Source organism: Mobula birostris, chromosome 5 (assembly GCF_030028105.1).
Source record: "Mobula birostris isolate sMobBir1 chromosome 5, sMobBir1.hap1, whole genome shotgun sequence".
Lineage (NCBI taxonomy): Eukaryota > Metazoa > Chordata > Chondrichthyes > Myliobatiformes > Myliobatidae > Mobula > Mobula birostris.
The window spans coordinates 102,341,272-102,365,298 of record NC_092374.1 but is presented as its reverse complement, the minus strand read 5'-3'; the positions used below and the strand labels follow the sequence as shown (position 1 = coordinate 102,365,298).

The window sequence follows — 24,027 nt, the reverse complement described above, 5'->3', positions numbered from 1 at the left end:
AGGCTGATAAGTCCCCGGGACCTTATGGTCTGCATCCCAGGGTACTTAAGGAGGTGGCTTTAGAAATCGTGGATGCATTGGTAATCATTTTCCAACGTTCTGTAGATTCAGGATCAGTTCCTGTGGATTGGAGGCTGGCTAATGTTGTCCCTCTCTTCAAGAAGGGAGGAAGAGAGAAAACAGGGAATTATAGACCTGTTAGCCTGACGTCGGTGGTGGGAAAGATGCTGGAGTCGATTATAAAAGATGAAATTACGACACATCTGGATAGCAGTAACAGGATTGGTCCGAGTCAACATGGAATTACGATGGGGAAATCGTGCTTGACTGATCTTCTGGAATTTTTTGAGGATGTAACTATGAAAATGGACAAGGGAGAGCCAGTGGATGTAGTGTACCTGGACTTTCAGAAAGCCTTTGATAAAGTCCCACATAGGAGATTAGTGGGCAAAATTAGGGCACATGGTATTGGGGGCAGGGTACTGACATGGATTGAAAATTGGCTGGCTGACAGAAAACAAAGAGTAGCGATTAACGGGACCCTTTCGGAATGGCAGGCGGTGACCAGTGGGGTACTGCAGGGTTCAGTGCTGTGGCCGCAGCTGTTTACAATATATATTAATGATTTAGATGAGGGAATTAAAAGTAACATTAGCAAATTTGCTGATGACACAAAGCTGGGTGGCAGTGAAATGTGAGGAGAATGTCATGAGACTGCAGGGTGATTTGGACAGGCTGGGTGAGTGGGCAGATGCAGTTTAATGTGGATAAATGTGAGGTTATCCACTTTGGTGGTAAGAACAGGAAGGCAGATTATTTAAATGGAGTCAAGTTAGGAAAAGGGGAAGTACGACGAGATCTAGGTGTTCTTGTACATCAGTCAGTGAAAGCAAGCATGCAAGTACAGCAGGCAGTGAAGAAAGCTAATGGCATGCTGGCCTTCATAACAAGGGGAATTGAGTATAAGAGCAAAGAGGTCCTTCTGCAGCTGTACAGGGCCCTGCTGAGATCACACCTGGGGTACTGTGTGCAGTTTTGGTCTCCAAATTTGAGGAAGAACATTCTTGCTATTGAGAGAGTGCAGCGTAGGTTCACGAGGTTAATTTCCGGGATGGCGGGACTGTCATATGTCGAAAGATTGGAGCAACTGGGCTTGTATACTCTGGAATTTAGAAGGCTGAGAGGGGATCTTATTGAAACAGATAAGATTATTAAGGGATTGGACACGCTGGAGGCAGGAAACATGATCCCGCTGATGGGTGAGTCCAGAACCAGAGGCCACAGTTTAAGAATAAGGGGTAGGCCATTTAGAACGGAGTTGAGGAAAAACTTTTTCACCCAGAGAGTGGTGGATATATGGAATGCTCTGCCCCAGAAGGCTGTGGAGGCCAAGTCTCTGGATGCTTTCAAGAAAGAGATGGATAGAGCTCTTAAAGATAGCGAAATCAAAGGCTATGGGGATAAGGCAGAACTGGATACTGATAGTAGATGATCAGCCATGATCACAGTGAATGGTGGTGCTGGCTCAAAGGGCTGAATGGCCTACTCCTGCACCTCTTGTCTGTTGATTTGATGATTTCAGACAAATTTGCACTTTTAGCCAATGGTGTACATTGTACCAATGCTGACTCTCCCCTACCCCGCCCCCCGCCGCTCATTGTCAGCCACAGCTTTGGACAAGATTTAGGAGTAAAAGTAGGCTATTTGGCTCATTCAAGTCTACTCTGCCATTCAATCATGACTGATTTCTTATTCCTCACCCCATTCTCTGGCCTTCTCCCTGTAACCTTTGCCCTTGCTAATCAACCTCTGCTTTAAATACACCCAATGACTTGGCCTCCACAGACATCTGTGGTAATGAATTCCACAGATTCTCCATGCTCTGGCTAAATAAATAGCTTTTCGACTCTGTCCTAAAGAGACATCCTCCTTACACTACGTCTACACTACGCCGGATAATTTTGAAAACGCCGGTTTTGAGTAAAAATGACAGGCGTCCACGCTAAGCGTTTTTCAAAATACCTCCATCTACATTAAAATGGGTATTTGGGCAAATCTCCTACTGGGCATGCGCAGGACACACAGAAAACAAGCGAAGAGGAAAGGGTATACTTGGTGCGCGTTTGTCCAGTTACAGAGTAGAAAAAATTAAAAGGATTTGCTCTTGGCTCTCGTGCAGGAGGACTTAAAACTTAAAAAAAAACAAATACTGGAGTGTATGGAGGCAACGGACAGTATGACCCGGCTGACAACGAACATTGAAAAACTGACTGACTCTGTTGCATTAATAAAGTACCTTGTTAAATGTATAAAAACATGTCTGCATCAGTGTTATCTTGTATTTCCATACAATGTTACATTAGGTTGTTACACATCTATTGTCATTGAAGTACTTGCATAAATAGGTAAACCTTGGTTCTTGGTCCTCCAAAATATTCCGCATGGAATTTAAGCTGGAGGTGGCAGAGGGTGTTTTCTGTTCTTACCTTCATACAAGCAAGGACAGAAAACAGGGCAAAGTGAGTATACTTACTTATTCAGTAAGCTATGGGTCGAAGTATTTGGTGAGTACATTTCTAACTCTTCTAGCTTCAGTCTTGTTGCCGTCTGTTCTGAAATAGTTAGGTTCTGTGAAGCGCAGAATCAGACATCGCTGTGATGATTGTACACTCTAGTATCAACTGTTTGGCGACGATGAAGTAATAATAAAACAATGAAATGTTGTGCTACCGCCATCTGTTGCAGCATGTCATGACAGCGGTTTTAAAAAGCTCCAGTTACCCCGTACACACTGCAACGGATATTATTCACGCTGGAGACTGTTTTTGAAAATCTCTGTTTTCAGAGGCTGAAAATGCCGTTTCAGTGTGGACGGAAGGTCAAAATGAAGAGAAAAGGCTTTGTTTTCAAAATTATCCAGCGTAGTGTGGATGTAGCCTTATTCTAAGGCTGTGCCCTCTGGTCCTAAACTCCCCCATTAGTACATACTCTGCACTTCAGTTCAACATACAGTAGGTTTCAAGAGGATCCCCCCCTCATTCTTCTGAACTCCAAGTACAGAACCAAAACACTCTTCATAAACACTCAGTGGCCACTTTATTAGGAACACCTTTACATCTGTTTGTTAATGCAAATATCTGATCAGCCAGTCATGTAGCAGCAACTCCATGCATAAAGACATGTAGACATGGTCAAACGTTCAGTTGTTCGGACCAAACATCAGAATGGGGAAGAACTGTGATCTAAGTGCCTTTGACTGTGGAGTGATAGTTGGTGCCAGATGGGGTGGTTTGAGCATTTCAGAAACTGCTAATATCCTAGGATTTTCATGCACAAGTTTGCAGAGCATGGCGCCAAAAAGACAAAAAGCATCCAGAGAGTGGTAATTCCGTGGGCAAAAATGCCTTGTTAATGAGAGGTCAGAGGAGTTTTGGAGTTTGTCAAGCTGATAGGCAAGGGACAGTAACTCAAATAACCATGTGTTACAACAGTGGTGTGCAGTAAAGCGTCTCTGACACATCGAACCTTGAAGTGTATATGCTACAGTAGTAGAAGACCACACCAGGTTCCACTCTTGTATCTAATAGTGGTCATTGGGTGTATTTAACCCTTTCCTCCTAGGAACATAAGCCTCCTATGGACCGGGGCCAGTCAACTCAGGGTCAAGTGTTTTCAGTTTCCATTAGGCTACAGTACGTTCACTGTATGGGCTGTACGGTAGTGTAATGGTTAGCACAATGCTTTACAGCGCCGTTGATCAGTGATCAGTCTTTATTTCCTGCTGCTGTCTAAGGATTTACTTTATAGTTGATACTTTATACTTTATTGTCGCCAAACAATTGATACTAGAATGTACAATCATCACAGCGATATCTGATTCTGCACTTCCTGCTCCCTGGATTACAAATATTAAATATTAAAAATAGTAAATATTAAAAAATTAAATTATAAATCATAAATAGAAAATAGAAAAATCGAAAGTAAGGTAGTGCAAAAACACCGAGAGGCGGATCTGGATATTTAGAGGGTACGGCTCACATCCGAGTCAGGATCCGTTCAGCAGTATAATCACAGTTGGAAAGAAGCTGTTCCCAAATCTAGCCGTACGAGTCTTCAAGCTCCTGAGCCTTCTCCCGGAGGGAAGAGGGACAAAAAGTGTGTTGGTTGGATTGGTCGTGTCCTTGATTATCCTGGCAGCACTGCTGTGACAGCGTGCGGTGTAAAGTGAGTCCAAAAACGGAAGATTGGTTTGTGTGATGTGCTGCGCCGTGTTCACGATCTTCTGCAGCTTCTTCCAGTCTTGGACAGGACAACTTCCATACCAGGTTGTGATGCACCCTAGAAGAATGCTTTCTACGGTGCATCTATAAAAATTAGCGAGGGTTTTAGGGGACAGGCCAAATTTTGTGTGTTCTCCCCATGATGGCATGAATTTCATCCAAGTGCTGTGGTTTCCTCCCACATTTCAAAGATGTACAGATGAGGCTTTGTAAGTTATGGGTGTGCTTTGGTGCCAGGAGCATGGTGATACTTGTGTGCTGCCCCCAGTTCAATCCTCAGATGTGTTGGCTGTTGATGCATTTCAATGCATCTTGATGTATGTGTGACACAGCTAATCTGTAATCTCCTAAATGCCATTTCCAGGGGTCAACCTGTTATTTTTGGACGTGAACTTCTGAATTCTCTGAGCCATGAGGAATGGATTAGGCTGCTTTCTGTTTTGTAAATGTCCATTAGTCCAACAGCAGTTTCCCCCTGACCTTTAGACCTTGTGGCTTTTACTTCCCCAAACTTCCTGAGTGTGTCCACAAGCCTGCAGTGTTCAGTAGACAAAGATTCTGCTCAAATCTCCATTCTTACCCTGATTTTACTGTTGGTATTTATGTGGGGCAGAAAGGACTAATTTCACTGCAGATGTACAGTAGAAAAGGCAAGACTCAAAATCAAAGTAAATTTATTACAAAATACAAATGTCACCATAGACAACCCTGAGATTTATTTATTTCAGGCATTCACAGGAAAATAAAGAAATTCAATAAAATTTATCAAAATCAGTGTTTCCAAAGACTTGTAAACAATCACTTTGCAAAAGACAAATTATACAAATGAAAAATAAATAATACTGAACAAGTTGTAGGGTCCTTGAAAGTGAGTCTGTAGGTTGTAGAATCAGTTTTTGGAAGAGGTAACAAAAGAAGTTGATGAGGGTAGGGCGGTAGATGTGGTCTACATGGATTTTAGCAAGGCATTTGACAAGGTCCCCCACGAGAGACTCATCCAGAAAGTCATGAGGCATGGGATCAGTGGAACCTTGGCTGTTTGGATTAAAAAATTGGCTTACAGGAAGAAAGCAGAGGGTAGTAGTGGAAGGAAAGTATTCTGCCTGGAGGTCGGTGACTAGTGGAGTGCCGGAAGGGTCTGTCCTGGGACCCCTGCTCTTTGTGATTTTTATAAATGACCTGGATGAAGAGGCTGAAGGATGGATGAGTAAGTTTGCGGATGACTCAGATTGGAGGAGTTGTGGATGGAGCTGTGGGTTGTCAAAGGTTACAAGAGGATATAGACAGATTGCAGAGTTGGGCAGAAAAGTGGCAGATGGAGTTCAATCCAGATAAGTGTGAGGTGATGCATTTTGGAAAGACAAACCAGAAGGCTGAGTACAGGGTTAATGGTCGGTTATTTAAGAGTGTGGATGAACAGAGTTTCAAATCTATACATCACTCAAGGTCGCTGCACAAGTTGATAGGATAGTTAAGAAGGCCTATGGGATGCTAGGCTTCATTAATAGAGGGATTGAGTTCAGGAGTAAAGAGGTCATATTGCAACTCTACAAATCTCTGGTGACACCACACTTAGAGTATTGTGTTCAGTTCTGGTCACCTCATTATAGGAAGGATGTGGAAGCTATGGAGAGGGTGCAGAGGAGGTTTACCAGGATGTTGCCTGGATTGGAAAACAAGTCTTATGAGGCAAGGTTAGCAGAGCTGGGACTTTTCTCTTTGGAGCGTAGAAGGATGAGAGGGGACTTGATGGGGGTCTACAAGAATACGAGCATAGATAGGGTGGATAGCCAGTACCTGTTTCCCAGGGCATGAATAGCAAACACCAGAGGGCATATATACAAAGTTAAGGGAGGGAAGTTTAGGGGAGATATCAGGGGTAAGTTTTTTTTACACAGAGGTTTGTTGTTGCCTGTAATGACTTGCCAGGGATAGTGGTGGAGGCTAAATCATTAGGGGTGTTTAATAGCCTCTTGGACAGGCACATGGATGAAAGAAAGGGTTATGGGGCAGTGTGGGTTTAGTACTTTTTTAGGAATATATGGGTCAGCGCAACATCGAGGGCTGAAGGGTCTGTACTGTGTTGTAGTATTCTAGTGTCTAGTTCAGAGTTGAGGTGAGTGAAGTTATCCACACTGATTCAGGAGCCTGATGGTTGTAGGGTAATAACTGTTCCTGAACCTGGTGGTTTGGGCACAAGTCTCCTGTGCTTCCTCCCTGACGGCAGCAAGAAGAGAGCATGGCCTTGCATGGTGGATGTCCTTGATGGAACCTGCTTTCTTGTGACACTCCTTGTGGATGTGCTCAATGGTGGAGAGGCTTTGCCTGTAACATGACAGCATAATCTGTAATGTCAGAAACGTCCACATTAGGGTTACGGATCTGTAATGTCAGAAACGTCCACATGAGGGTTACGTTCAGATCAGTACAATCAGTTCAGAGCTGAGTTACTCTGTATGCTTTGAACTTCATTTGATTTCGATGTCTTAGGATGTTTTTCTGAAGGGTACTTTGGGGAATGAGGTGCTGCAGAAACAGGAAAGAATGAAAGGTGCAGGGGCATTGTTCATCCATGAAGGTAGCTTAAATTGGTCTAGCCAATGACTTCGGCTATGAGGTGGTCAGACAAACTTGTAGTATCAGAGGCTGAGGAGTGCCTTGATAGAAGTTCATAAAATTGAGAGGGATAGACAAGGTACATCGTTCTTATTCCCAGGGTGGAAATGTCAAGTACAGGAGAGCATAGCATTCAGGTGAGAAGAAGAATGATAACTGCTGGGAAAGTGGTGAAAGCAGTTAAGTTAGCCATATTTAAGAGGCATTTAGACGAACAGATGAGCAGGGAGGGAGCATGAGTATACAGAGGGGATCAGTGTGAATTGGCACAGACATTATGGGTCTGTTCTACATTCTCTGACTCTGGCTGAAAGCTTAGGATTGGGAAGGGGATACGACATCACTGAGTTTGATCAAATGATTGTGTCCCCATATCACTGAAGATGCTGTCTTAGTTATTTAAATGTAGCAATGTAGGCTGACATCAGCGTGACTGATCACTGTTCCATCTTAAAAAACCTGAATCACGCAATTGTCGTGAGTGTGGGGAATGAGAGGGGAAAATGGGATGAGTATAGATAACCCAGCTGGTGGCATAGTGGCATTAGTGTCAGACTTCGGGACGAAAGGTCGAGTTCGAATCCAGCAGGCTCCCCTGCATGCTTTCTATCTGTGCTGGGTTACGAGCTGGTGATCTCTTTGGAAACTCACCCAGCAGAAGGCAATGGCAAACCACTGCAGTAACTTGCCTCGTACGCGGTTCCCCACTATGTCAGGCATGGAGGGAAATAGTCCGCTAACCGGAGAAACTCCAGATGTGACATACCTTTCCTATAAATGACCATGTGATGATTGGATACAGAGGACTTGGAGACCTGTTTGTGTTTTGAAGCTGTGATAGTGATATTGGTTTATTATTGTCATATACCAAGATAGTGAAACTCTTGTGCACACTGGTCATACAGATCAGATCATTACTCAGTGCATTGAGCCAGAATTAGGTAAAACAATGCAGAATAAAGTGTAAAAGCTACCGAAAGAGTGCAGTGCAGATAGACAATATAATGCAAGATGTTTACTTGCCAGATATTCTACAACAGCTACACAAGTTCATAATTATCCAAGAGATGTTGAGAAAGTTCAGCTTTGATTCAAAGGATGGGGTTCTCTTTTACATCCCTGCCTCTCTTCAGGATCACAGAACATTGCTGTGGTTACATTGTCCAAGTGAAGGGTCTCGATGCAAAACATCGACTGTTTACTCTTTTCCACGGATGCTATTTGGCCTGCTGAGCTCTTACAGCATTTTGTGTGTGTGTGTGTGTGTGTTGCTTGAATTTCCAGCATCTGCAGATTTCTGTGTTTCTGGTTACATGGGATGAGTGCATGGGAGCAAATTAGTAGAGTAACTATGCAGACTTGAGATTTTGATTAAAAATTCATGCAAAAGCCTTCTACACAATAGGAAATCTTGTGGAGTTCTTGGTAATGTCCTTGCAATAGCCTGTCCTGGTCCAACCACATCGACGTCACAACCAAAAAAACTCTACTCCTTAGGGGCCTAAGAAAGTTGGCATTTCCCTGTCAACTCTTAGCAAGTTTTATCGATGCGCCATAGAAAGCATTCTTTCTGGATGCATTACAGGTTGTTATGGCGACTGCTGTCCCCGTGACCATGAGAAAGTGCAGAGAGTTGTGGACACAGCTCAGCACATCACGGAAACCAACCTCCCCTCCATGCACTCTGTCTACACTTCTCACTGCCTCAGGAAAGCAGCCAGCATAATCAAAGACCCCACCCATCTCAGAGATTCTCTCTTCTTCTCTCTCCCATTGGGCAGAAAATTTAAAAAAGCCTGAAAACACATAGTACCAGTACAGCTTCTATCCTACTGTAAACACTCTTGAATGGATCTTTTGTATGATAAGCTGGACTCTTAGCCTCACAATCTACCTCGTTATGATACTGCACTTTGTTTTACCTTGTGCTACCTTAATGCACTGTGTAATGATCTGATCTGTATGAATAATATTCAAGACAAACTCTTCACTGTGTCTTGGTGCATGTGACAATAATAAACCAATTCCAATGCTGTGCTGCAGTTGATTGACAATTGGCTAAATGCCCAAAGTCAGAATTTGCTAAATCACAAGATTGGATCTGCTAAGAGGCTGGTTACTAACGGTGTCTCGTGCAGTTGAATACTCTCAGGATTGCAGGCAGCAAGTGTGATAGTTGCCACAGTCATGGAAACTGGATTGCTGATTGGTGAAAATCGGTGGCTGTCCCTGTTTGGCAAATGTATTACTACGTTGACGTGTGAGTCAAACACTAAATCCTGCAGAGAACCAAATAAAAGACGGTTGTAAAATAGGAACATAGAACAGTACAGGCCCTTCGGCCTAGTGTTGTGATCAATCTAACCCTTCCCTCCCACGTAGCCCTCCATTTTTCTTTATTCCATGTGGCTAAGTCTCTTAAGTGTTCCTATAATATAGCTGTCTCTACCACCAGTCTTGGCAGTGCATTCCACGAACCCACCACTCTGTTTTTAAAAATTATCTCTGACATTCCTCTCCCCCAGCTCATACTGTCCTCCAATCACCTTAAAATTATGACCCCTTGTATCAGCCACTACCACCCTGGGGAAAAGTCTCTAGCTATCCACTCCTCCTATGCCTCTTAATCTTGTACACCTCTATCAAGTCACCTCTCATCCTCCTTTGCTCCAAAGAGCAACTCCAAACTATCCTGTAAGACATGCCTTCTAATCCAGGCAGCATCCTGGTAAATCTCACCTGGTCTGGTCTTGCATTAAACCTCTTCCAGTTTAGTTGTTTCATGTTAGGACGATGACAAGTATCGAGTGTCTCATATGCCTCCTAAACCACCACATTTGTGTAGAGCAAGGTGGGGTTGGTGATAATGGCAGCTGCTTCAGCCTTTAAATTGCACAGAGGCAAAACAAGAGACTAGAATTTTGACCGGGGTGGGAGATGATGGTCAGGGTGCCTCCTTCCATAAATGCTGCTGCTTTTTGGAGCTGTGTGTGATAAAGGTTCCCAGGAACCTCATCTTACTTAAATTGGGGTTGATGCATTTTACTATGGAGGGTTAGAGAGAAAGAATTCAGATGCACTTTGGTCGTGCTATTTCTGTGCTTTCCAGTAACAGAATTGGCCTGTGGTACCTGTATTGTGAAGCATTAAATGAAACAGTACAGATATACAAGTCTTGTCCATTTTTGTTTGACAGCCAGTTTTAATGGTGTAAATGCTGACCAGTCTGAAATGTACTGTACACATCCAATCCAAGATCTGTACAGCACAGGCAAGCCCTGCTGAGTCATCGGAGCTCAAGATTAGAAATGGTGTTCATCATCCTAATAATCCTTCCTTGTATGAGGAGTCTGCATTGCTGTGACCTTTGCAGGACTCTGGATTCACACTACCACTCTGTGGGTCCAAAAGTGGCTGAGATTCCTTGAGTGTGGTAAACACTTTGATTGTGATGGAGGCCTGTCATTTGGGCATTGAGTTTGAAAGATGTGCAATAATCCCCACAATCTTTCTTGGGCTGGGTGTTTGCTGAAAGAGCTGGGATCTTTTTCCTACAGTAATGGCAGTCCTGCAGTCTACCATCATTGTAGGACTTGTGCATGTGTCCAGGACAAAGGAGTGTGCATGAAAAATCTACTCACCCTGTAAATTAGCTTTTCCAAGAGCTCCTGTCTGGAAAGTGCCAATGGGTTATTAAAACAAAAACCATGCCATCTAATCTGAACAGCCATTCTTAGTTCGTCCCTCCACCCCTCTTACCTATTATCCCCATAACTGCGCATTTTAAACCACTTGTTATGATATTGATTACATTCTGCCTGTAGAGTCTACTCTGCCACTCTATCATGGCTGATTTAGTATCCCTCTCAAGCCCATTTCCCTGCCTTCTCCATGTAACCTTTGATGCCCTGACTAATCAAAAACCTATCAACCTCTGCTTTAAATATACCTAGTGACTTGGCCTCCACAGCCGTCTGTGGCAATGATTTCCACAGATTCACTGTTCTAAATGGATGTCTCTATTCAGAGACTGTGCCCTCTGATCCTAGATTTCCCTGCTGTAGGAAACATCCTCTCCACATCCACTCTATCAAGGTCTTTTAATATTTGATAAATATATGACAATATTTATGCACATTTTATTCCATATCCGTAATTTAACCCATAATTTAACTTTCTGATGCGTGTCACACTCTGACCAACACACCACAGCAAATTCCTAATACCCGTAAATGTATATGGTGAATAAAGTTGATCTTTGTTGCTGTGTAATGATCTGATCTGTGTGAACAGTACGCACAACAGGTTTTTCACTGTATCTCATTACATGTGACAACATTACCCTCTCCAGAGTCATCGGCCCCCGTCTTTGAAACTGTTCGATCAGTGTTGGAGACTGGGAGCAGACACCAGCTTCAGTGGGTCCATAGCCAAGTGTTTTTGTTGCAAGTTACCTCTGACCAACACATCTCTAATCCATGTAAGCCAATAAAGTTGCTCCTTCCAGCTCATTGCATTAATCCTGCTCTTGCATTCTCCCCAGCTGGCAACCTGAACAACAGCTTCCCTTCAGTGATGTGCGCTTGCCCCCACCCGCGGACTTCAACAAAGAGATCAGCGAAGGAGATGAGGTCGAGGTAAGATGGGTGCCAATTTTCTGTGCTGTCACATAGCCTGCACTTGAAGCTTGCTGATTACTGACTGTCAGACATTGGGAGATGAGCATCTTCATGCTAACACTAAAGTTCAAAGTGAATTTATTGTCCAAGGATGTATTTGTTACCATACATTAGATTCATTTTCTTGCTGGCACTTAGAGGAAAAAAAAACAATAGAATTTATGAAAAGCAATACAAAGACTGACATGTTACTGAGAGATTCATTTTCTTGCAGATATTTACAGCAAAAAATACAATCGAAGTTGCAACAAGCTGTACATAAACAGACAAAGCCTGATAAACAAGCAATGTGCCAAACAAGAAAAACTGTGCAAATTAAAAATAACACTGAGAACGTGAGTTGTAAAGAGTCTTTCAAAGTGAGTCTGTAGCTTGTAGAATCAGTTCGGAGTTGTGCTGCAGATGTTCTGAACTGCATGAAGAAACCTGTGTAGGGGAGTTTTTAAAAGTGGAAAAGCCTACTGGGACAGTTCCGCTGTTGACCTCGGAATTCCAGGTCCAGTAGCACGAGTAGTTGTCGCAACTGGGGTTGTGGTTGCACTGGATGATTATGGCTGGCATGCCCTTTGCTCTCCATGAAGCATTGCAGACCCACCTTCACACTGGATATCAGTGTTGATCTCATCTGACTTTGCATATTAGGCCCACCTGCAACCCTCAAGTGGTCTAGCTCACCTGTCAAAGTGGTGCACCTTACTGTCTCTGGCAAACAGCTGCTTGGAGTCACAGCTGAGAGCTCAGGGTTTGGTGGGGGTCAAGGTGAGTGAGCTGCCCCAGATTGGACATGAGTCCCTTCACCAATGGTGGTGTTCCTGAGTGGTCAGTGTAAACAGCAAGATTTATTGTTTTTGGATATCGATACAACATAATCCATCGAGGCTCTGACTGGGAAACCTGCTAATTCCAGCTTCTACACCACCAGAAACCAGAATTTGACCATGGATGCTGTCTATAGTGTTATTCTATTTTCCCTGTAACAAATGAATTTGCCTGTTCCATTTTCCTCCCACCTGGTTGATACTTTGGTCGGTAAATGATATAGGTGGGTGACAAGAAAATAAGTGGGGATGAACATGTGGGATATTACAGAGAAATGTGAGGAGATGAGACAGAGTAGAATACTCTGAAAACTGGCATGAATTTAGTCAAGTCAAGTCACTTATTATTGTCATGTCGACCATAACTGCTGGTACAGAACACAGTAAAAACAAGACGTTTTTCAGGACCATAGTGCTACATGAAACAATACAAAAACTACACTGAACTATGTAAAAACAACACAAAAACTACACTAGATTACAGAGCCAGGACTGCATAAAGTGCACAAAACAGTGCAGGCATTACAATAAATAATAAACAAGACATTAGGCACAGCAGAGGGTAGTAGGTTGATGTCAGTCCAGGCTCTGGGTATTGAGGAGTCTGATGACTTGGGGGAAGAAACTGTTACATAGACTGTTACATAGAGAGCCCGAATGCTTTGGTTCCTTTTGCCAGATGGCAGGAGGGAGAAGAGTTTGTATGAGGGGTGGGTGGGGTCCTTCATAATGCTGTTTTCTTTACGGATGCAACGTGTGGTGAAAATGTCTGTAAGAGCAGGAAGAGAGACCCTGATGATCTTCTCAGCTGACCTCACTATCCACTGCAGGGTCTTGCGATCCGAGATGGTGCAATTTCCAAACCAGGCAGTGATGCAGCTGCTCAGGATGCTGTCAATACAACCTCTGTAGAATGTGGTGAGGGGTATGGACATCTCTCAGCCTTCGCAGAAAGTAGAGACGCTGCTGGGCTTTCTTTGCTATGGAGCTGGTGTTGAGGGACCAGGTAAGATTCTCCGCCAGGTGAACACCAAGAAATTTGGTGCTCTTAACGACTTCTACGGAGGAGTCGTTGATGTTCAGCGGAGAGTGGTCGCTCCATGTCCTCCTGAAGTCAACAACCCATCTCTTTTGTTGACATTCAGAGACAGGTTGTTGGCTCTGCACCAGTCCGTTAGCCACTGCACCTCCTCTGTATGCTGACTCCCCTCAGTGAGGGGATTATATGAGAAATCTAGCCTTTGGCTGGGTAGTCGGAGATTGGCCTTCAAGTTCCCAGTTCAAAATCAAATGCTGCTACTCATGATGTAGTCTCACTGGATCCTTAAACCTTTTCACCCCCTTCAGACCGGGAGGAGGCATCTATCAGGTGTTTCAGCTGTGTGTCTAGTCATCTTTGCTTTAATTCATAAGCATGAGCAGAATTAAAGAGCTTTATTTATCTCATATACATTGGAACATAGAATGAAATGAATTGTTTGGTAAGGATTGTGCTGGGAAGCCCTCTATTAGGCCATTTGTCCCATCAAGTCTGCTCTGCCATTTGATCACAGCTGATTTATTACCCCTGTCAACCCCATTGTATTCCATCTGGGTGGCCTCCAACCTGATAGCCCACCCCCTTCATTCCCCATTCCTGTTTCCCTCTCTCTCCTTCTCTCCTTACCTGTTCATTAACTTGCAGGTAGTCTGTGATGAAGAAGGCAAATGCAATGTTAGCATTCATTGCAATGGGTCTGGAATACAAGAGTAGGGATGTGATGCTGAGGCTTTATAAGGCACTAGTGAGGTCTCACCTTGAATACTGTGAACAGTTTTGGGCTCCTCATCTAAGAAAAGATGTGATGGTATTGGAGAGGGTTTAGAGGAGGGTTCACAAGGATGATTCTGGAAATGAAAGGGTTATCATACGAGGAACGCTTGATAGTTCTGGGTCTGTACTCGTTAGAATTTAGAAGGATGAGGGTGGATTTCATTGAAACCTTTAGAATGTTGAAAGGCTTAGACAGAGTAAATGTGGAGAGGATGTTTCCCATGGTGGGTGAGTCTAGGACAAGAGGGAGCAGCCTCTGGATAGAGGGGCAAACATTTAAAACAGATGCAGAAATATTTCTTTAGCCAGAGTGATGAATTTGTGGAAATTCATCACAGCTGTGGAGACCAGGTCTTTGGGTGTATTTAAGGCAGTGCTTGATAGGTTCTTGATTGGACACAGCATCAAAGGATATGGGGAAAAGACCAAGGAATGCGCTGAGGAGGGGAAAAAGGAGCAGACTGGATGGGCAAAATGGCTTAATTCTGCTCCTATGTCTTATCTCCCTCTGGTGCTCCTCTCCCTTCCCTTTCTCCTATGGTCTTTTGTCCTCTCCTATCAGATTCTCCCTTCTCCATCCCTTTATCTCTTTCACCAATTGACTTCCCAGCTCTCTACTTCACCCCTTCCCCTCCTGATTTCACATATCACCTGCCACCTTGTACTACCTCCTCCCTTCCCCACCTTTCCTTCCCCTTTCCAGCCCTGATGAAGGGTCTTGCCCTGAAACGTCGACTGTTTATTCTTTATAAATGCTGCCTGGCCTGCTGAGTTCCTCCAGCATTTTGTGTGTTGCTCGGATCTCCAGCAGCTGTAGATTTTCTCAAGTTTGTGATATTTCTTCTCCTTGGCCAACTCCTATGAATTGCGCATGTTGCTGTAATGATATTACAGTTATGGCATAGAGAGCACTAAAGCCCAGAGCCAGGGTCTAAATAATTTTCAGGTGACTGGAGAAAAGTATAGGGGAGGATGTCGGGGTAAGCTTTTTTTTACATAGGGAGTGGTGAGTGCATAGAATGCCCTGCTCGGATTAGTGGTAGAGGCAGATACACTGGGGGCATTTAAGAGACTCGTAGGCACATGGATGAAAAAAATGCAGGGCTATGTGGGACGGAAGGGTAACATTTGACCTTGGAGTAGCTTAAAAGTTTGGCATAACATCATGGACCGAAGGGCCTGTATTGTACTGTTGTGTACTGTAGTAAATCAATCTGCAAGAATCTAATCTACATCTATTTTATACTTTATGACTAAAGTATCCGTTTATCCTTGCTGGATTTTTTTCCCCCTCACAATAGCTCCATTCACACAAGTAATTTTCTTGGGTCAAACTCAGTTGAAGCTGCTGGACTCTGAACTTTAGTGCTAGCAACTGCCTGTTTGCTGGCAACTTGTGTTGATACTTACAGGGTTAGTTTTTCCCCATTTGGCTGCGTTTCTGAATTGAATGCTTACCCAGCTGCAGAGCAGTAAGCTATTGAAACATGAGCATCTACAGAAACTCTTAAAGTCAGTAAATAAATAAGCATCTCTGGCAAGAAGCATTTAATAGTTGTAATCGGAGAACAGCATGAAAATAGGCTCTTCCTATCCACCAAGTCTCATTTTATTCTTCCTATGTTCCCATTAACTTGATGTCTGAGAGGCAGGGGCCTGTCTGTATGTGTGGGTGGGAAATGCTCTGTTTTACTGTTTTGTGTTCTGCTGAACATTGTGGACATGCTATGTAGATGCCAGAATTTGTGGTGACATTTGCAGGCTGCCTGCAGCATATCCTTGGGTTGTGTTGGTTGTTGATGCAAACGATGCATTTCATGGAATGCTTCTATGTGTATGTGATAAATAATTGAGTCTGAACTCCCCTCAGACTTTATGTAGGTTTCCTCCGCCATCCGAAGGTAGAGCGTTCCTATGAAACGGTTCATAAGCCGAAATGTCGTAAAGCGAAGAAGCAATTACCATTTATTTATATGGGAAAATTTTGTGAGAGTTCGCAGACCCAAAAATAACCTACCAAATCATGCCAAATAACACATAAAACCTAAAATAACAGTAACATATAAAAAAGCAGGAATGATATGATAAATACACAGCCTATATAAAGTAGAAATACTTTTCCGCAATCATTACTGCACTGCTCTCCGCAGTGAAAATCTCACGCAAGCGCCGTCGGCAGAAAATCTCAAGCAAGCACTGTTGGCAAAAACACTCTCTCCAGTAACCTTTAAGCTATGAAGCTGCCAAATCATACCAAATAACACGTAAAAATACACAGCCTATATAAAGTAGAAATAATGTATGTACAGTGTAGTTTCACTTACTGGAATTGGGAAAGCGCGGAGCACACTGATGGTATGTTAGACTGAGTCGTCGCAGATTGGGTGCTGCAGTGGCCCCCACCCTCCAGGCCGCTAACCGATACATTGCCGCGAAGCATGCAGCGTTAGCCGGGAGGCACCCAACACATCTTTAAGAAAAAAGCCGAAATAAACATGCTAATTAATTAGGTGCGGCCCGGCACGTAATTGTTGGCCCAGATCAGTGCCGATTTCCGATTGCGTCGTCTCTGATCTGGGCCGACAATTACGTGTCGGGCCGCACCTAATTAATTAGCATGTTTGAGGAAATTACCAGTAGGCTAGACAAGGGAAATGCAGTGGATATTGTATATTTGGATTTTCAGAAGGCCTTTGACAAGGTGCCACACATGAGGCTACTTAACAAGATAAGAGCCCATGGAATTACGGGAAAGTTACATAGAGTGTTGGCTGATTGGCAGGAAACAGAGAGTGGGAATAAAGGGATCCTATTCTGGTTGGCTGCCGGTTACCAGTGGTGTTCCACAGGGGTCAGTGTTAGGGCTGCTTCTTTTTACATTGTACATCAACGATTTGGATTATGGAATAGGTGGCTTTGTGGCTAAGTTTTCTGACGATATGAAGATAGGTGGAGGGGCCAGTAATGCTGAGGAAACGGAGAGTCTGCAGAGAGACTTGGATAGATTGGAAGCATGGGCAGAGAAGTGGCAAATGAAGTACAATGTTGGAAAGTGTATGGTTATGCACTTTGGCAGAAAAAATAAACGGGCAGACTATTATTTAAATGGGGAAAGAATTGAAAGTTCTGAGATGCAACGGGACTTGGGAGTCCTCGTACAGGATACCATTAAGGTTAACCTCCAGGTTGAGTCAGTAGTGAAGAAGGTGAATGCAATGTTGGCATTCATTTCGAGAGGAATAGAGTATAGGAGCAGGGATATGATGTTGAGGCTCTATAAGGTGCTGGTGAGACCTCACTTTGGTCTCCTTATTTAAGAAAGGATGTGCTGACGTTGGAGAGGGTACAGAGAAGATTCACTAGAATGATTCCAGGTATGAGAGGGTTAACATATGAGGAACGTTTGTCCGCTCTTGGACTGTATTCCTTGGAGTTTAGAAGAATGAGGGGAGACCTCATAGAAACATTTCGAATGTTGAAAGGCATGGACAGAGTGGATGTGGCAAAGTTGTTTCCCACATCCCACCATAGCCGTAGGGAGCAGAACTCTCTCCGCCTCTCCTTCCAGGAGACCCAGAAAGCTCGGAACGAATCCCGGAATCGGCTGTCCTCCAGCAGCCGGTTGTTAAAATGCCAATACCCGGATCCCACCCGAGGGTGTAGTGGAATAAATTCCATCCACACAAGGTGATGATCCGAGCACGACACCGACCGCATGGAGGACGCCGACACGCGGGAGACGTAGGCCCGAGAGATGTAAATGCGGTCTATCCTGGAACCTCCTTCTCTAGACCTTCTCGAGAAGGCGCTAGAGTTGGGGTGAAAATTCCGCCAGCTGTCCACCAAGTCAAAGGAGCCGACTAGCTCCTTTAACTTTTTTGCCGATGCTGGGTCGCGTTGGAGGCCCGAACGGTCCTCCGCCTCGAGGGTACAATTGAAATCTCCCCCGAGGATGACGCAATCCCCAGGATCGATGGAGCTCAGCAGGGTGGACAGCTGGCAGAATAGGCGCGTCTGCATCACACCGCGCCTGGGAGCATACACATTGATAAAATGCAATGGTACGCCATCCAGGCGCACAACCAGATGGAGCAGACGGCCGGGCACAACGTCCTGGACTCTTTCAATTACTGGCTGGAAGGTCGGGGCCAACAGGATCGCCACCCCGCTAGAAATGGAGCTGAGGTGGCTCATGTAGATCCCGCCCCGCCACTCCAGGAGCCAAGCAGACTCGTCCCCAGGGATGGTATGGGTTTCCTGCAGGAAACTCACTGTATACCGCCCATCCCTGAGGACTGAGAGATTGTTATGCCTGCGAAGAGGACCCCTGCTGCCGTTTACATTGAGACTAGCTATGGTAAGCTTCATGGCGGGAGCACACTAGGTCTCAGCAGCTGTGCCCATTTCGGTGAGAGCGGAGGCGCCCTCCACCACACTGTCCGGAAAGAAAGCAAGGTTACTTTTTGCCTTCCGGGCTCGAGCGGTACCAGCGACACCCTGTGACCCACCATCCCCCGTAGGAGCGAGGCTGCTTCTCCCTCTGATGTCCCTTACTAGGTCATCTAGGAAAGATTTTAGTTGCCGTCTGTCGTTCCCCGCCACCGCATTCCTCTTTCCCTTTCCTTTTCGTCCGAGGATGACTCGCAGGGACCTCACCAGCCTCGGCATGCTGGGCCAGCGAAGCGAGGCTAGTTGAGGCCGGTGCTTGGCACCCTCAGAGGTGAAAATAAAATGCTTAATTTCCTCTACAGGTATCAATGGGGACTTCTCAGGAGGGGTGAGGTTGTCCATTATTTCACTATCGAAAGAGTCCCCCTCCAACCCGTCACTGCAGACAGAATCCCCATCGGCCTCCCCGCATGTTCCAATAGATGGCTGCGCTTGTGACCCATACCGCGCAGCGGGCACCTCGCTCTTACCTGCCCGCTCCACCGTCGCATCAGCCTCATCCACATTTGCGACAGTGGAGGGACAATCCCCAGGGACTCCCTGCAAGTGACACTGGGGTGTCATCTCGTCGTCGTCTTGTTTCCATTAGGGCAGGCAGCTCATCTTCTCCTGTGACTGCCTGCCTCGATGTCGAAGGTCGAGGTTCGTCGTCTGCTGTGACTGATGTGCAAGGCTTGCTTGACTGCTGAGCCTCGTGCATTTTTCTATCATACAGTTCTTTGTAAGGACTCAAGCCATCTTGCAAATATCCCCTAAACCTACGTACCCTTCCAAAATTAAAGTCGTACTTTATCATTGCAGCGAAAATCTCATGCAGTTGCTTCACGTTCAGTTCGCTACTGCATTCGGTTTCGATTGTTATCCTTTCTTCTTCCAATTGCATTAGCTCTTAATCTATCAGTTCTTGGTGATGGGATGCCAAAACCTCTTCAACATCATGTTTGTCAGCTTCCACAAGCCAAACTCACTTCGTCCGTACTTCGTTCACCACGATCGAAATGCTTAGTTATGTCTAGTTTTACGCTAAGTGTAACACCCTCACAAGCTCTTTTAGGCGTTTCCGATACCATAGAACTCATCTTGCAAACGGCTGCTCACAGGCACGTGTTTAAGCAATGCTGGCTAGAATGCCGTTCCTGGGGAGAGCGGCTGCTCGGGGCACGAGATGCCTTTTATCACGCACTACTTTTTTTTTCATAACAGTGAAAACACTTTCTGAAAGCGAAAACAGGGAACTAATGTAGGTCTTTCGTAGCAGTGAGGTTTCGTAAAGTGAACGTTCGAAAAGCGGGGAACACCTGTACTCACTTACATACTTGGAGTAATTTAATGTGGAAACCAGAGGACTCGGGGAACCCTATGTGGTCTGGGAGAACAGGCAAACTCCACGAGGCACAAGGAACTCGGTGCTGAAGGTGAGGACGTGGCTGTACCCAGTGCTGCTCTGTTCCAGATTGGTTTTTCCTTTAGAAGCTGGAGGATGTGCTGAGTCTTTCCAGGAGAATTGACAGGAACCTATCCAGTTGTTGCTTCATGGTGTGGTATTGAAACACCAGTGCCGAAGAACAGAAAAGACCTACAGTGCAGCCAATCCCAGGGAAAGCTCTTCCCACCTATGAGCACATCTACAAGAAGTGCTGCCACAAGAGAGCAGCATCTAACATTAATTAAGGACGTCTCTTCCCCCATCCCCACCCCCCTATCACCACCATCCAGGTCATACTTATTTCACTGCTGTTATTGGGAAGGAAGCACTGCCTTGGGTGCCACACCACCAGGTTCAGGAACAGTTATTACCCAGCAACAATCAGATTCCTCAACCAGCTTGGATAACATCACTCATCCCAACACTGAACACAAATCTATGGACTCACTTTCAGGGACTCGACAACTCATGTTCTCAGTATTTATTATTACCCTTTTTGTATTTGTAATGCTTGTCTTTTGCACATCGGTTGCTTGTTGGTCTTTGTCGTTTATTTTTATCTTATTTTAGAGAGTGCGGATCACGCCCTTTTGGCCCTATAAGCTGTGCCACCCAGCATCCCACCTATTTACAATGACCAATTAATCTACCAACTTGTATGTCTTTAGACTGGGAAGAAAACAGAACCCCCGGAGAAAGCCTGCGTGGTCACGGTGAACATGCAAACTTACAGCAGGCACTGGAATTAAAAACATAGAAAACCTACAGCACACAATGCTGTGCCGAACATGTATTTGCTTTAGAAATTACCTAGGGTTACCCATATCCCTCTTTTTTTTTTCTAAGCTCCATGTACCTATCCAGGAGCCTCTTAAAAGATCCTATTGTATCCACCTCCAACTCTGTTGCCGGCAGCCCATTCCACGCACTCACCAGTCTTCTGCATTTTTAAAAAAAAACCTTACCCCTGACATCTCCTCTGTACCTACTTCCAAGCACTTTAAAACTGTGCCCTCTTGTGTTAGCCATTTCAGCCCTGGGAAAAAGGCTCTGACTATCCACACGATTATTGCCTCACACCACCTTTTTCACCTCTATCAAGTCACCTCTCGTCCTCCGTCGGTCCAAGGAAAAAAAGACCAAGTTCATTCAACCTATTCTTGTAAGGCATACTCCCTAATCCAGGCAACATCCTTGTAAATCTCCTCTGCACCCTTTATAGTCTCCATTATTAATGTTAAATTGTATTTTATTCCATGATAAGTTTAAAATCAGCCATCCCTTCTCGATAATATCATGGACACCTCATCAGTACATTTAAACCATCGAACTCTGCCTTTGGGTCGTGCTAACTGCTACGCTGCCTCATTGATTCTGTTCTATTCCTTTGTTGTACTGTGAATGCCTGCAAGAAAATGAAACTCGCGGTAGTATATGGTGACGTACATGTACTTTGATAAATTTACTTTGAATTTGAAAATGTTGAAATCTGAAACTGGGAGGCTGAAGGGAAAAACCTGAATTGCAGTATCTTTCCACATATGCCAGGGAGCTTTTGCAATACAACAGTGAGTGTAAAGGTAGGTGCCTGCTGTACTGGACATCTATAATGTTCTTTGCCTGTAGTTATGCTATGTAACCATGGCAGAGAGGACAGTGTACCATCACTCATTACAGTACGTGGCATTTGGTTAAAAATGTGTCATGTTTCCTTTGGAACGTAACACATATGCATGGAGCAAGAACGACAACAGAACAATATAATTAAACATTTTTACTGAGTCATGTTAGCCAAGGGCAACTTGCAGTGTGGAGTGACAAACTGGACCTGCTTAGATGAAAAACGTGTGCACTTAAAAGCCCGCGTAAAAAGAGAGGGTCCTTCTGCTCCTAGGAGGCCCAATGGATTCACTGAGCGATCAATCAGCCTGCTGCATTCTCACAATTGATCCAGTGCTATTCACTGGATTGGTCACCATTGTGTTCTTATTGAGGGGAACTTGCTTTGCTCTGGGTGAGCTATATATATCTCCATAATTGACCTTGATTTATTGATTTCCACTTTGCAGTCTGGTTATGGTCTTCCCATGTGTTCTGATGCGCACCATTTGTGCCATAATCCAATACATAAATTTGCAGCTTTGGTGTCAGCTTATTGCTTTGCTCCTATAGCCCAAAGAATGAACCTCAAGGGGTAGAGTTACACTGGCGATATTGGCCACTTTGTGACACAACTTGCATTCAACGTGAATAAGCCAAATCTTTCGGGTTGCACTATACTGACATCCTGACTAGCTGTTCTCACTTTCTTGCTCAAGTGACATGGAGGTGGATGATTTCAAGGTCGCTTTAGTCCACGGTGGTCCCTTAGTAGTGGAGGGGGAAGAAATGGGACTCCAATTTGTAGAGAAAACTGAGTGATTGTTGAAAATCTATCTTCACAAGTCAGCTGGCAGCTTCTCGTTATGTGATGAGGCCTTGTGATGAGGAGTGGCAGGAAACATGTTCCCGATGATGGGGGAGTCCAGAACCAGAGGCCATAATTTGAGAATAAGGGGTAGGCCATTTAGAATGGAGTTAAGGGAAAACTTTTTCACCCTGAGAGTTGTGGATCTGTGGAATGCTCTGCCTCAGAAGGCAGTGGAGGCCAATTCACTGGATGCTTTCAAGAAAGAGTTAGAGCTCTTAATGATAGCGGAGTCAAGGGATATGGGGAGAAGGCAGGAACGGGGTACTGATTGTGGATGATTCACAATGAATGGCTAGCTGGCTTGAAGGGCCGAATGGCCTATTCCTGCACCTATTGTCTATTGTCTAAGTGCTTTGTTGGAATGATGAGATTCAGTTTTTCCAAAACAGCCCTGTCCCAAGATCACCACATGATTTTTTTGTCAATGTCCTAGGTATATTCGAGAGCTAATGAACATGAGCCCTGTGGATGGTGGCTGGCCAGGGTCCGGATGATGAAAGGAGATGTAAGTATGTGTTGGATTGGTTTGTAGGATTGCTATTTTCCTTGTAGTTTTACTTTCATTTGCTTGTTTGTATCTTTATACAGTTCCAAGAGAAAGTTTGTGAACCCTTTGCAATTACCTGGTTTGAACACAGTCTAGGCTGGAAAAAGTATGTGAACCCATATATTTAATAAATGGTAGAACCTCCATTAGCTGTAATAACCTCCTCCAAATAATTCCTGTAGCTGCTAATCAGACTTGCCCAATGGCAAGGAGAAATTTTAGATCATTCCTCCATCCAAAACTGTTTCAGTTCATCAATATTTCTGGGATACCTTGCGGGCCATGCCACAAGATCTCAATTGGGTTGAGGTCTGGAGTCTGACTTGGTCATTCCAAAACATGAATTTTCTTTTTAAACCATTCTAATGTTGATTTACTTTTACACTTTGGACCATTGTCTTGTTGCATTATCCAACTTCTATTAAGCTTCAGGTGACAGATTGCTACCTTGACATTCTCCTGTAAAATGTCTTGATACAATTTTGAAAACATTGTTCCCTGAACTATTGCAAGCTGTCCAGGCCCTGAGGCAGCAAAGCAGCCCCAAACTACTATGCTCCTTCCATCAGTCTTCACAGTTGGGATGAGGTTTTGGTGTTTGTGTGCAATGCCCTTTTTCCTCCAAACATAGCAGTGTACATTTCTGCCAGAAAGTTAAATTTTTGTCTTATCTGTCCACAAAACATTGTCCCAGAAATGTTGTGAAAGAGGTCGTCTTTTGCAAACTTGAGACAGGCAACAATTTTTTTTTGGAGAGCAGAGGTTTCCTCTGTGGTGTCCTTCCATGAACACCCTTCTTGTTCAGTGTTTTTCTTATAATGGACACATGAACAGAGATTTAGTAAGTTCTAGAGATGTCTGCAGGTCTTTTGCTGTTACCCTTCAGTTCTTTTTCACCTCCTTCAGCATTGCATGTTGTGCTCTTTGAT

The 24,027-nt window shown here is 44.4% G+C and overlaps 1 protein-coding gene across 2 annotated transcripts in view; it reads left to right on the top strand.

Annotated features, from left to right (window-relative positions):
- Positions 1-24,027, top strand: part of LOC140197933 (RNA-binding protein FXR1-like) — a 194,677-nt gene that overhangs the window by 109,921 nt on the left and 60,729 nt on the right. For both annotated transcript variants that reach the window (XM_072258552.1, XM_072258551.1), the window contains exons 3-4: positions 11,440-11,533; positions 22,985-23,056. In XM_072258552.1, coding sequence (XP_072114653.1) covers positions 11,440-11,533; positions 22,985-23,056 — 166 coding nt within the window. The remainder of the gene's footprint in view (positions 1-11,439; positions 11,534-22,984; positions 23,057-24,027) is intronic.